This window comes from Rana temporaria, chromosome 7 (genome assembly GCF_905171775.1).
Source record: "Rana temporaria chromosome 7, aRanTem1.1, whole genome shotgun sequence".
NCBI lineage: Eukaryota > Metazoa > Chordata > Amphibia > Anura > Ranidae > Rana > Rana temporaria.
Window position 1 is genome coordinate 193,217,814 of NC_053495.1, and position 14,705 is coordinate 193,232,518.

General features: G+C 43.2%; 1 protein-coding gene across 1 annotated transcript in view; it reads right to left on the bottom strand.

Annotated features, from left to right (window-relative positions):
• Nucleotides 1-1,299: 1,299 nt before the first annotated feature.
• Nucleotides 1,300-14,705, bottom strand: part of CTH (cystathionine gamma-lyase) — a 49,940-nt gene continuing 36,534 nt past the window's right edge. The window contains exons 8-12 of the mRNA XM_040360712.1: nt 12,577-12,729; nt 9,322-9,443; nt 6,432-6,484; nt 2,653-2,791; nt 1,300-2,313 (exon numbers count right to left, since the gene is read on the bottom strand). Of these exons, the coding sequence (XP_040216646.1) occupies nt 2,248-2,313; nt 2,653-2,791; nt 6,432-6,484; nt 9,322-9,443; nt 12,577-12,729 (533 nt within the window). The 3' untranslated portion in view covers nt 1,300-2,247. The remainder of the gene's footprint in view (nt 2,314-2,652; nt 2,792-6,431; nt 6,485-9,321; nt 9,444-12,576; nt 12,730-14,705) is intronic.

Here is a 14,705-nt window from a genome sequence, read left to right on the forward strand (position 1 = left end):
GCTCTAGTCAATACGTTTTCCCATTTTTTTGTGGTAAAATTAGGTGCCTCGGCTTATACTCGAGTATATAGGGTATTTCAGTGTGCACATCTAGTATTTACATTAAGAATTTTTGGGGGCTTTCCAGGTCCGCGCCCCCCTCAATGTGGTTGTGGGATGCATATGAAAAAGGAAGTTTGTATAAAATTTAAACAACATTTTTTTTTTTGGGGGGGGGGGGGGCTTAATTGGTGACGAGTATAGTAACCACCAGGGGTGGCTCTGCCCAAGGGCTCATTTTAGTGGTGTGTCTTTGAGGTGCAAACACTCAAATAGTGGGTCACTACACTGTTGGGTTAGCTCTGAGGAAGGGGGCCTGTCCCTCGAAAACACAAACTTCTGTGTGGCATTGGATGAGGATACCCATCCTACCTGCTGGAGCAGTGTATTTGAAAAGCCTGATTTTATTTAGGTTTGGGAGTATGATATTGTCTCAAATGATTATGGCCCAGATTCACATACATTTGGGTGTAGCGTAATCCATTTACACCACGCCGCCGCAAATTACTTGATCAAGTGCCGTATTCGCAAAGCACTTGCTCCGTAATTTGCGGCGGCGTAGTGTAACTGGCCCGGCGTATGGCCGGGTAATTTAAAGGGGGCGGCTTGTATTCAAATTAAGCGCACCCCCGCGCCGATTGAACTGCGCATGCGCCGGGCTGAAAAATAGCCTAGTGCGCATGCTCCAGCTCACGACGGAAAACCTCAATGACGCCGACGTGATCGTCATTGACGTAAAGTCGTATTCAAGAACGACTTAGTAAAACGACGCGGACCCGACGCCATACTTAACATGGCATACGGCGGACTGGCGTAAGGTTACCCCTCATATAGCAGGGGTAACCTTACGGAAACAACGACGACGAGGAGCAAATTCGTTCGGGAATCGGCCAATCAGGCTCATTTGCATAGTCAAATGAGACCTAAACGTAAACACCACCTAGCGGTCAGCGTTGTATTGCATTTAGGATCCTAGCCTAATTCCGGCGTATCTTGTTTTGCGAATACAAAACAATGATACGCCGGCGGGAATTTCGAATTACGCCGGTGTATCTGTAGATACACCGGCGTAACTCTTTTGAGAATCTGGCCCTATGGTAGTAATGCACTTGCCATTTGTACCCTTGTGCGTTTTTACATGGTATATACACCAGTACATACTTACATTGGACCAGCTTTAAAATCCTGGTATAAGCACCTATCCAAGTCTTGGATTTGTACAAGAAATGATCTCTATATCGAGAAAGAAGACACCAGTGCTAAATCGGCTTTAAATATTTTATTTATAAATTCTTTTTCTCCCCAAAAGCCATTTGGAAATTTTAGCAATAATACTGTGTACTTCATAAGAGACCAATCACAAGTGCCGAGCCATGGCTGCCCGTGGAAAATCCGCTTCCATCAGACTTCGTTTAACTTACTGAAAGCTGAATTCTGACTGGTTGCCCAGAAAAACTTGGCATATTATTCCGTCACTTTTTAAAAAGCACATGGGTAGTAAATAAGAAAATACTCAAAAACACACAAGGCTTCCTCTGACTGGCTGGAGAGGTGGGCAGACATCACAATCTTCATCTCAGTCCTTTACAGGAAGACTTGTATTCATTCATAAAAATGCAAAGCTTCCTGTGAATGGCTGAGCAGCTCTCGGTCCGACTTGGTTTTGTTCCAAGAATGGGAAGTCCCTGTACTGCTGCTGGAACACAGCACTGTATGTAGCCTTAGCTATACAGCGCTGACAGTTGGTGCATGTGTCAGCAAAGGAAATAAATAGCTTGGCTGGGAGTCAGAAGTAAGGAATGATCTAAAGTCAGACAGTTGCTTCTCTGCCAACTACAGAGCTTATGGTGATAAACACACACACCTATGGCTTTAGTGTGCACAGATATTATACTATAGATTAAGAGGAAAAAAAAAAGAAGGAATGTAGAAATTGCAAGGTGCTCGGTTTTCAATCATTATTGTTACTTATTTGCTATCAGTTTAGGTAGGACAGGGCAGCAACTGTCAAACCCCAGTGGGCTTCTCACCTCTAACCATTGGCTCCAAATGTCATTCTCAGATAAATTAAATAAAGATTTATGAAGGGTTTAAGTGTAACCCTTTCAATGGTAGGCCTTTGGATTAATAATTTAGGACCCTTGTGTAAGGCCGATTATGCCTGGCTGGCTCTCTGTAAACCATTCAAGAATGTGAACGATTTTATATTTAACAATTGAACTTCATATGTTTCAGCAAGTCTTCCACCTTGGTCGGGTTTTCCAAGCCTGGGTGCTGTAAACGGCAAAGAAGAGACAGTTAGAATTTAATGTTCCAAAAAAACACCAAAAATAATCTAAGGCCCCTTTTCACACTGGGACAGCAAAGCACCGCTGACACGGCGACGTGCGCGACCCTGGAAGGTCGATGCTTCCACGCAATGCGTCAAATCACTTTGACGCATGCGAGGGCTTTCGGCCGAGCGGACATGTCCGGTAAGTCGTACAGACGACCGAACATGTCCGACGGACAGGCTTCCAGCGGACATGTTTCTTAGAATGCTAAGAAACATTTGTCCGCTGGAAACCTGTCCGATCCGCCGGCCAAAAGGCTTCATCCACTGGCAATACTTACAGCAGCCCTCAATGCCTGATCCACGTCTCCAATGAGGTCTTCTGTTTCTTCTAGGCCAACAGAGAGACGGATAAGGGAGTCACTGATTTTGAGGAGGACCCGGTCTTCTTCTGGGACAGAGGCATGCGTCATGATTGCTCTGTGGGAAAAACATGAAGACATTTGAAATAGATAAAAATGTATAATCAGCTCAGCTCTTTGGCCAAGATAGTATGCCGCCAACTACCCCTACCCCCCCTCAAAATCAGATGACAATGCAAAACACAATAAAGATTTCCAACATGTTGAATCTGGTGGGCTATAGCACCTGAGAGACTCCAGCAGCAAGAGCCCACCTATAAGGATTAGGCATTTTCACTCCTCCCATTTTATTGTTAATACATTAGGTAAAAAAAAAAAAAAAAAAAAAAAGAAGCTCAAAGGCTTTACATCATGAAAACTATGTCATATGGTTCGGTAGATCCAGAGCTAGGCAGCTGAAGTTTTAAGCAGATCAAGATTTGCATAAAAATTCAGTTGCTTATATCTGAGCCTTCTGATCAATGAGATGCAGTTTTCACCCAAGTATAGATTTTATCATACATTAAGATTTGTGACAGGTTTGTATAATATGCAAAATATTTGCGCCCCACAATACAGTCATCATACATGTTCAACTACAGGCTACGTATTTAATTTCGCCATCGCGATCTCCACTATAATGCCAAAAGTATTGGGACGCCTGCCTTTACAAGCACATGAACTGTACTGACATCCCAGTCTTAGTCTGTAGGGTTCAGTATTGAGTTGGCCCACCCTTTGCATCTATAACAGCTTCAACTCTTCTGGGAAGGCTGTCCACAAGGTTTAGGAGTGTCTAGTTCCTCCACTCCAAACTCCCTCAGACATGTCTTTACATGGATTCCCCCATTCCTGCCCAGGCCAAATTCCAGCGCTGTCATACTTTGAATGACAATTGCAGTCATGCAACACTGTCCCCCCCCCCCCCCACACACACACACACACACACACACAAATAGAGCTTTTTGGTGGTATTTGATCACCACAGTTTATTTTATTTCTTGCGCTACAAAAAATAAATAAAAAATTATTGGATTCCGTTATAAAAACTTGTAAATGAGCAAAGTTTTCTCCTGCACTGAAGGGGATCACTGGGAGGCCTGTACCGATAATCAATGTGCCGATTATCAGCGCAGACCCCGTCAGCACACGTAGAGGAAAGCCAATAAGCAGCACTTAATCGTTGCGATTGGACAAAGCTGATCATCCGGTAAAGAGCCTATGTCATAATCTCTTTAACGAGATCAGAAACGTGTTGCGTCAGTGGCACGCCGCACTAGCCACGCTCCGTGCCCTCGGGGGTGCGTACAAGCGGCTTATCCTGCTGGACGTCATGTCAGAAAAATGGAACCCCATCATTTTGCTATAGGCCTGTTGGGAAGGAGTTAAAGTAGAACTAAGCAAAATTGTGTTTTTTACTTTCAATGATAATGGTAAACAAGACAGAGGGTACATTTCCCTTATTGAGGGGGCACAGTGTTAATTTTGTAGACTAAAATAAATGAAATGACTAAAATGGCATTTTAGTCAAAAAGACTAAAACCAACTTGAAATTTGACTTCAAAATGAACACTGGTCTGTAGTGCATGTTCTCACCTCAATACCATAAATAACAGAAGTGTTTTTCACTCCAGCATTATAGAATGAGTTTGGACATTGTAGAGAGATGTTAACTAAAAGCGAATGGGTGTAATTGAATTGAATTGAATAATGCATTAGACTAAAATGAGTTTTAGTCGACTAAAATGTACTGGAGATTTTAGTCGACTAAAACAATTGCAGAAGACTAAAATGCCATTTTAGTCCCAAGACTAAAACTAAATCGAAATCGAAATCTTCTGGCAAAATTAACACAACACAGACAGCAATAAAAACTGACAGGGGTTCTACTCCCTCTACACTCTATCCAAAAAATAAATAAATACATTTGCCTTTAGTTGTACTTTAATATCTGATTAAAATATGTTGTATTGTTCTACTGGCCAAGTGTTGCAGCCAGTCTCTTTGTTATGGAGATTGCATAGCTGAACTACAGCAAGACAGATTCCTAGCTGCACTTACAAAATGAAACCCAACTGAATACTCTGGGTATCTGCCTCCTAGAACTAAATCTGAATTGAAATCAAATCAGAAAAATGTCACATTTCAGCTTACTAAATAAAAAAGATTTCTGCGCCTTAGACAAGGTCGTTGGTTTCTTGCCATTTAAAAAGCATTGTGGGAGTTTCACATCAAGAAAGTCCATTGAACTCAATTGCACAATATCTTGGTAGGCTTGCAGCAAGTCACTTTTCTTGAATTCTTTATTTCAAAAGACGCTTAGAGGACAGACAGTGCAGTCAGACAATATTGAATGTACACGAAATATATATTATATATATATATATATATATATATATATATATATATATATATAGGAAAATAATAAGTGGAACAGAAGCATGTACCGTCTGTACCTATAGATGAATATGCACTTTAATGCAACTCCTATTTAAAAAAAATTATATATATATGCTTCTGTTCCACTTATCATTTTCCTTTTTTTAAATAAGAGATTAAAAATGGAAGAGGGGGAATTGGAATTAGATACAAAAAGCATAACCAGAAGGGGTGGAGGGACAAAGCCCAATAAGTAGGGAAAAGGGGGTGGAGGGGGGGGGGGGGGGGGGAAGGGCAAGGAAGAGGGACGCACAAGTTCCGAATACATCTAGTCCTCCCTCTACCACCTCCTGTCCCATCTCTATGGTATGAGCTCTATACAGGTTCTAGATTTAAAGTGGAGTTCCACCCATAAATATAACATTACATCAGTAGTTTTAAAAAAAATGTCATTAGTCCTTTAAGATGCCTTCAAAGTGTTGTTGCTAGGCAGAATAGTTAATCTTCCCACTTCCTGCACCTAGGTGCTTAATGCTTCCTAACCTACACCGCACAGACTCCTGGGAATGTAGTGGGTGCAACTTTCCAGGAGTCTGTGCACTCCCCAGTCTCAAAGAATCATGTGACTTGGACAGCACAGGTGCTGAAACCTGATCTGACACTGCTTGTGCAGCACTGAGCATGTGCGAGATTTGCAAGGCTGAAATCCAGGAAGTCATACAGTCTGGCTTCATGATGCCCACACTTAAGATGGCCCCAGTCAATTTCTATTTTATAAAGTATCTAAATGCTGCAACAACCTAACAAAACGGACCTTAGTTTACTGACTAACTTTACTAGAATACATTAAGCTTGTGTATTACAGGGGTATTTATATTTAAAAAGTGAAATTGTGGCCGGAACTCCGCTTTAAAAACACTTTTCAGCCCCGTCGTCAATTCCTGCAGCAAGTTGCATTCCATTAACTGAATATTCTTTTTATTCTAGGTGGATCAGTCTTTCCGGTACCAAAGTCACATAACATAATCAGGCGCTAATTTGTATAAAAGGATCAGTTCTTTTATGCAGGCCTTTGTGGCATTCAAGGGGTGTTTGAAAAGAGAATTATGATGCTTTATAGACGACATTGGGGTTAGCAAGTTGCCCCTTTTATAAATGTGTTCTATCCCCAAACACCGTTATAAGTCAGGGTTTACATAAAGAGATTAGAGGTTTTACGCCATTATGGTAAAGAAAAAAAAAATCTGCTAAGCTGCTTTAAAATAAAAAACGAAATGCATTAAAAAAGTGGGAAAAAAAAAAAAAAAAAAAATTTGCATCTTAAAATCTGTTATACTTACGGATGCTCAGCCAAACTTTCATATCCGCCAAGACTTTCCGCCAGTGCAAAAACCTATTAAGATATATTTCGTTAGCTGTATGACCACCACATTAACATCTATATACACACACACACACACACACACACACACACACACCCTGGGCCAGATTCACAAAGAGATACGACGGCGTATCTCCTGATACGCCGTCGTATCTCCGAGATCCGACGGTCGGATCTATGAGACTGATTCATAGAATCAGTTACGCATAGATATGCCTAAGATCCGACAGGTGTAACTGTGTTACACCGTCGGATCTTAAGCTGCAATTCCAGGCCGGCCGCTAGGTGGTGTTTCGGTTTATTTACGCAACGAATATGCAAATGTGGAGATACACCGATTAAGAAACGAACGACCGCCCGGCGCTTTTTTTTTTACGTCATTTGCGTTCGGGTTTTTCCGGCGGATAGTTACCCCTGGGTCTATGAGGCGCAGCCAATGTTAAGTATGGCACGTCGCGATTTAAAAATTTTACGTTGTTTGCGTAACTCGTCCGTGAATGGGGTTGGACGCCATTTACGTTAACGTCGAAACCAATGACGTCCTTGCGACGTCATTTAGCGCAATGCACGCTGGGTAAATTTGCAGACGGCGCTATTCGATCGGCGCGGGAACGCGCCTGATTTGAATAGTACACTCCCCCTAGCCGCGGAATTTGAATTCCGTCGGGGGATTTACGATACGCCGCCGCAAGTTTTGAGGTAAGTGCTTTGTGAATTACCCACTTGCCTCAAAAGCTTGCGGCGGCGGATCTTAAATCAGATAGGTTAGCGGATCTTTAGATCCGCGTAACCTATGTGAATCTGGCCCAGTATGTACAAATACTGTGCTGTGACTAGTGCTGAATGTAGATTTCTAGTTAGGGAAATTCTTAATTTAGGAATAAGCTTCACAAAAGTTTGCTGTACTGCTTAGGTCTTTGACCAGTAGGGATGAGCTCAGGCTTGTAGGGAATCACAGTCTGAACCCACCTGAGCAGGCCCACACAGGGCCAATCAGCTGCAGTATTTCCCACCCCATATCCACATGCAGGGCCGCTGATAGGGGGGGGGGGGACCACCAGTCCTCCTGTAGGGGGCCCGGGCTCTTAGGGGGCCCCAAACAGCAGAGGGAATCAGTGCGGTTGGATGGACGGGCAATTACAGGATGCCCTATGACTCTCTGCAGCAGCTGAAAAACAGTTTCTCTCCCTCCCACCGACTTTCAGCTGCTTGCAGGGAGAGACATCTGCCGGCTTCCCTGTCCCATTAAAAAAAAAATAACAAATTGTAACCCTGTATTGTTTTAATCCCTTGTAAAATTGAATAAAATTCTTGCGGAATTAAATGTAAAAAATATATTAAAAAAAAAAAAAAAAAAAAAAATTATTATATATATATATATATATATATATATATATATATATATATATATATATATATATATATATATATATATATATATATATATATATATATATATATATATAATGTTTTTGTTTAACAATGTAAAAAAACATTTAAAAAAGGGCTAATTCACACAGCTATCTGTTATCTTTGTGTCCGCTAAGAATGATTTTAGTATATTTTAAGTGAAAATCTTGTTTTGATATATTTGAGGGGGGCCCTGTCAGGTAGGCTGTACGGGGCCCCGTGATTTCTAGGGCAGGGAATGCCTCAACCACCTACGATTGACCTAGCATGGCAACAGCTTCCTTAGGGGCTTGCTTAGATGGGTTTGGATTGGGATCCATGCCTGCCTGAGCTCGTCCTTACTGGTCAAATACAAGGTGAAGCTCATGTACACAAAAAAAAAAAAAATTAAACATTCAATAAAGCGTTTCCTCTTAAAAAGTAAGACATATGCCGCATAAACATGTACCTGCTTTTATATATATATATATATATATATATATATATATATATATATATATATATATATATATATATATATATATATATATATATATAAAATCTTTATTTTAGAAATTATCAAAAAACATACATACGGTCAGTCAACATGGCTCATAAAAGAGAGGACAAAGACATTACATGACACATCAGATCGGGTACATGCGTTCGGCATAGGGGTAATAACAATCCAGGGGTGCACCTACTCCGGGGGACACAGCCGGGGGAATGATTAACAACATATAAGGCCCCGTACACACAACTGAACATGTCTGCTGAAACTGGTCCGCGGACCAGTTTCAGCAGACATGTTCGGTCGTGTGTACAGGCGACTGGACAGATTTCCAGCGGACAAATGTTTCTTAGCATGCTAAGAAACATGTCCGCTGGAAGCCTGTCCATCGGACATGTTCGGTCGTCTGTACAGACTCACCGGACATGTCCGATCGGCCTGCCATCTCTCGCATGCGTTGAAGCATTGAACTTTCAAGGGCCGCGCATGTCGCGGCGACGGCGTGGCCACGTCACCGCATACGCGCGGATTTCTGTCTGATGGTGTGTACAACCATGTACACTGTAAGTTGATGGCATTGTACAAGTACCTGTAATAAATAAAAGGTCTATTCTGTACATAGGGCACCATGTACCATAAACACATATAGCCTACTCAAGGGTTCCTTTAAGGTCTATTGCTTTATACATAAAAAAAAAAAAAAAAGCCAATTTTTGTCACTATACAGTATGTTATTCTGACAGCTAGCATGCTTTATGCTCCTACATACACCCTTGTACCTAGTGTGGATAGGTCTGTGGGTCCCTGCCACACTGTATACCAGGGCCACACAAGCAACTTGCCTTCACAAGCTCCTGGAATATGTAGCTCCATAGAGTCAGAATGCAAGTCAACAATAGATTTCTACACATTATTCAGCCTGTATGCTGAGCAAGCAATCAATACTCACCTTCACACTCTTGAGGAATATCTTGGCGTGTTCCAAGTTGCCTTTGATGTAGAATGTGATCATACCAGGTACACCAGTGCACTGACGCTTGGTGAGCTCATACTGTGGGTGGGATGGCAGCCCTTAAAGTGAGAACATAATATTTTACATTACATACACACTTTGTAGCTACAACAGTCATTGCAAAACACAAATCTTTTAATAAGAAAAAAAAATTCAAACCCACTACATGATCTATTCATTATGGGTGATAGGAGAGAAGAAGAGGATGCCAGCAACCAGGCCAGTACCAAGACAAGTGTGTCTTGCCTACCATCAAGCATGGTGGTGGGAGCGTCATGGTCTGGGGCTGCATGAGTGCTCCGGGCACTGGGGAGCTACAGATCATTGCGGGAACCATGAATGCCAACATGTACTGTGACATACTGAAGCAGAGCATGATCCCCCTCCCTTCAGAGACTGGACCGCAGGGCAGTATTCCTACATAAGAAACCCAAAAATCACCAAGACTACCACTGCCTTGCTAAAGAAGCAGAGGGTAAAGGTGATGGACTGGCCAAGCATGTCTCCAGACCTAAACCCTTATTGAGCATCTGTGGGGCATCCTCAAACGGAAGGTGGAGGAGCGCAAGATCTCCAACATCCACCAGCTCTGTGATGTCATCATGGAGGATGGGAAGAGACTCCAGTGGCAACCTGTGAAGCTTTGGTGACCTCCATGCCCAAGAGGGTTAAGGCAGTGCTGGAAAATAATGGTAGCCATACAAAATATTGACACTTTGGGTCCAATTTGCATATTTTCACTTAGGGGTGTACTCACTTTTGTTGCCAGCGGTTTGGACATTAATGGCTGTGTGTTGTTATTTTGGAGGGGCCAGGCGAGATGAGATAGCGATATCTTTTATAAAAGTTAGGACACCTGGAGAAACTATCCTAAGGCCTCGTCACATATACAATTCAAGTTTAACGTCCTGTATTAAGGACACACAGTTTGAACCCATTTAGGGCGACAGGCTCCCCTCTTTAATGGTGGGTTTTATAGAACTACTCTATTGACAATTAAATGTGTTTTAAATGCGTTTGCCCAATTTTGTGTGAACCAAGTCTTTGTTCTGTAGGAGACTAGGGGCCAGATTCACATACCTGGGCGCATCTTTATGCCGGCGCAGCGTATCGAATATACGCTGCACAGAGCGGCGAGCACAGTATTCTCAAAGGAAATGCTCCCAACGTTGCGCCGGCGTAACGTAAATTCGTAGGCGTAAGCCGGCCTAATTCAAAGTAGGTGGAAGGTGGGCGTGATCCATTTAAATGAACCGTGACCCCATGCAAATGATGGGCCGAACGAACGGCGCATGCGCCGTCCCGTGGACGCTTCCCAGTGCGCATGCTCAGAATCACGTCGGAAAGAACGCCTAAGATACGTCGAATCACTGAACGTAACCTACGCCCAGCCCTATTCACGTAGTACTACGTAAACGACGTAAAATACGACGGCTGTTCCGTGGTCCATACCTTTGCATGGGTTGCGCCTCCTACATGTGGAATAACTTTACGCCGGACGTACGCCGTAAACGGCGTATATTACTGCGACGGGCGCAAGTATGTTCGTGAATCGGCGTATCTCAGTCATTTGCATATTCGAAGGGTAAATCAATGGGAGCGCCCCTTGCGGCCAGCGTAAATATGCACCCAAGATACGCCGGCGTAGGAAAGTTACGTCGGTCGGAGGAAGCCTATTTTCAGGCATATCTAGTTCTATGGGCACGGCGCAGAGATATGACGGCGCACATTGACACTTATGCGACGGCGTAAGTGTTACGTGAATCCGGCCCTAGGTTTTTTCCTATTTAAAAAAAAAAAAAAACAAAAAAAACATATATTTTTTTTTGAACAATAAAACTACATGATGTAGAAAGATTTCCCCAAAAGTTGGATTGGTTGAGAATTTACCTTTTTTAAAGAGAAATATGGGGGCTTGCAGACCTCAATTAGATAATGGTAGATGAAATAGGTCAGGAAAGTCAAAAATCTAACCCGCTCCAGGTGCATCTTTGTCCTTACACCCATCCACTATGGTTGGGTGCGGGTCCAGTGCATCTTGCTAGCTGATAAGCACCAAGAAAATGAAGGGTTCACCATAAAATCTGACGTGGCATTTTAAAGAAGGGTGGAAAAATGGGACGCTGTATGAAAGCTCTCAGTAGGCAAGTAAAAGTATTACTGGGTGCAATAGCCTTGGTTCAGCAGCTCTCCACAAAAGGGCACTCCTTGAGAATGAGAGGTGACCCAAAATCTTCCCAATTCACACTATACAGATTTCAAGTGTTCTGTGACATTTACAAAATTTAATAATTCTTAATTTTTAACTTTTTATATCCTTTTAGTGACTCCCAATGTTCCTAAACCTGAGCCCTGAAGAAGGGTGGAGTTTTGTTCTGAAACATGTTGGCTTTTTTGCGTTTTCCTGTGGTGAACAGACTTTTATGGTCAAAACACCCCACACACTTTGGGGCTTTTTGCCCTTTCAATAGGATATATTTGGATTTATTTTTATTTATTTTTTATATGAACAGATCAGTATTGTAAGCTCTAACGAGCAGGGCCCTCTGATCCCTCCTGTATTGATTTGTATTGTGACTGTACTGTTTTCCCTGATGTAAAGCGCTGCGCAAACTGTTGGCGCTATATAAATCCTGTTTAATAATAATAAATAATAATAATATACAGCTTTTTTGCTTTTCACACTCATGCCACGTACACACAACCGTTTTTCATGTCATGGGAAAAAGAAACAAAGTTTTTCTCGACAAGATTTGTCGCGATTCCTCTAAAGCCTGCCTTGCATACACACGATCGTGGGAAAAAAAATGCTTCAGCAAAGCGCGGTGACGTACAACACGTACGACGGCACTATAAAAGGGGAAGTTCCATTCGAATGGTGCCACCCTTTGGGCAGCTTTTGCCAATTTTCCAGTCTCATAACTTGCTTCTGAGCATGCACGTTTCCCCCCCCCCCTCGTAAAGCCTACACACGACCGTTTTTTCACGACGTGAAAAAAAAATAGAGCAGGTTCTAAAATAAAAAATCACCCATTTTTCTCGTCGAGTAAAATGCTCTGGAGCCTACACACGACCAATTAAAAAAAAAAATGGCATTTGCAAAGGTTTTATAAACAGACTCCATAAACACGAAAATCAGTCACCTCCCCTGCAGAACCTGAACTGACCCTTTAAATAGTATAATTTCCTTACCTGGGAAGACAACTTTGTCAACACGAGGGTCTTTCTCGAGAAACATGGCTATAGCCAGCGCATTGTGGAAGTGCTGCTTCATTCGCAGAGGTAAAGTCTTCAGGCCGCGGTTACAGAGGTAGCAATCAAACGGGGACGGAACGGCGCCGAGTGCTGCAAACAAACAGATGTCAGTCCATCATCATAGAAACACATGGCTGATGGACAGGGGAGGTCATGAGTAGCCTGGACACCAGGAGGAAAATATCCTCATAATAGGATATCTCATGCTCTCCAACCCATTAAACACTGAAGGACGACTTTATATTATTATCATTATCCACTTTATCTATTCATACAGTAGAATCCTAGACGCTCTGTAGACCTTTCGCTTCCTGTACAGCAAAATACTTTAGAAATTTAATTGTGGAAACATAGGGGTAGATTCAGGAAGCTTTTACGGCGGTGTATCTCCAGATACGCCGCCGTAATTTCAAATCTGCGCCGGCGTATCGTTACGTCGATTCTCAAAGGCAGATACGCTAAAAAAATAGGCTTCCTCCGCCGACGTAACTTGAATGTGGCGCCGTAGAATTGTGTGCAATATTACGTTGGCTGCTAGGGGCGCTTCCGTTGTTTTCAGCGTAGAATATGCAAATTACCTAGATGCGCCGATTCACAAATGTACGTACGGCCGGCACAATTTGTTTACGTTAGGCTTTTTCGGCGTAAGGTTGCTCCTGCTATTAGGTGGCGCAGCCAATGTCAAGTATGGACGTCAGTTCCCGCTTCGAAATTTGAATTTATTACGTCGTTTGCATAAGTCGTTCGCAAATAGGGCTGGACGTTATTTACGTTTACGTCGAAAGCAATGACGATTTGCGTCGGAATTTCGAGCATGCGCACTGGGATGCATGCGCCGTTCGTAAAAAAAAACATAATTACGCAGGGTAAACCCAATTTGAATAGAACACGCCCCCCTCAACATCATTTGAATAACGCGCGCCTACGCCGGCCCCATTTACGCTACGCCGCCGTAAGTTAGGAGGCAAGCGCTTTGTAAATACAGCACTTGCCTCTCAAACTTGCAGTGTAAATACGATACACTGCGCCGCCGTAAGAAGGGGCGCAGCTACCTGAATCCAGCAGATAGTCTACATAAATAGCGGACATTTGTCAAGCAAATTAGCAAATTGTCAGCACAGTCCCTGCAACAGGTTTACAAGATATTTGTGCCACTTGAGTTTGTATTCCTGAGCAGCAAACTACAAACAGAGGCGGCTCTCTAATTAGGCAGCCGCCTAAGGCTTGGCACTCACAGGGGCCTCGCGGCTGCCCAATTTGCCTCTGCTCAATCACTGGACTGACCAACAGGCTCCAGGTGCCATCTGTAAAAGCTGTGCGGTCAGCCATAGGGCACAGCAGTCGGGCCGCAAGTCCATGTGGCTCCTTTAGCCCGCACCGCTTGCGTGAGTGGGGCCCTGTGTCTAAATTTTGCCTAAGGCCTCACAAAGCCTAGAGCCGCCTCTGACTGCAAGAGCATGAAAAAGGGTCAGAGAATGATATATTACTCTTTGGGCTGATGTCAGACAAGCAATTCTGCCACTAGAGACAAATCGCCAGCGGCAGGATCTTTAAAAGATTTCCTGGCTCTCCCTATGAAATGGCGCCCTCTTTAGACAGGAGCAGCAATATGCCACTCTGTTGCTGAGCCAAATACTGCTGGATTTTGATCACAAACATTGCACTGCCTCAGCTACAGAGTTAGGGGCAGATCCACACACCTTTGCGCCGGGCGCAGCGTATCTAAGATACACTACGCCGCCGTAACTTATTTATTTTATTTTGAATCCTCAAAGAATTCGCACCGTAAGTTACGGCGGTGTAGTGTATCTCTGGCGGCGTAAGGGCGCGGAATTCAAATGGATGTAATGGGGGCGTGTTTTATGGAAATACGTTGTGACCCGACGTAAACAACGTTTTTTTTGAACGGCGCATGCGCCGTCGGTGGGGGTATCCCAGTGCGCATGCTCGAAATTAACCTGGAACCAGCCAATGCTTACGACGGTGACATTCTACGCAAATCCCTTTTCGCGAACGACGTAAAAATTTCAAATTTCTACGCGGGAAGGACGGCCATACTTAACATT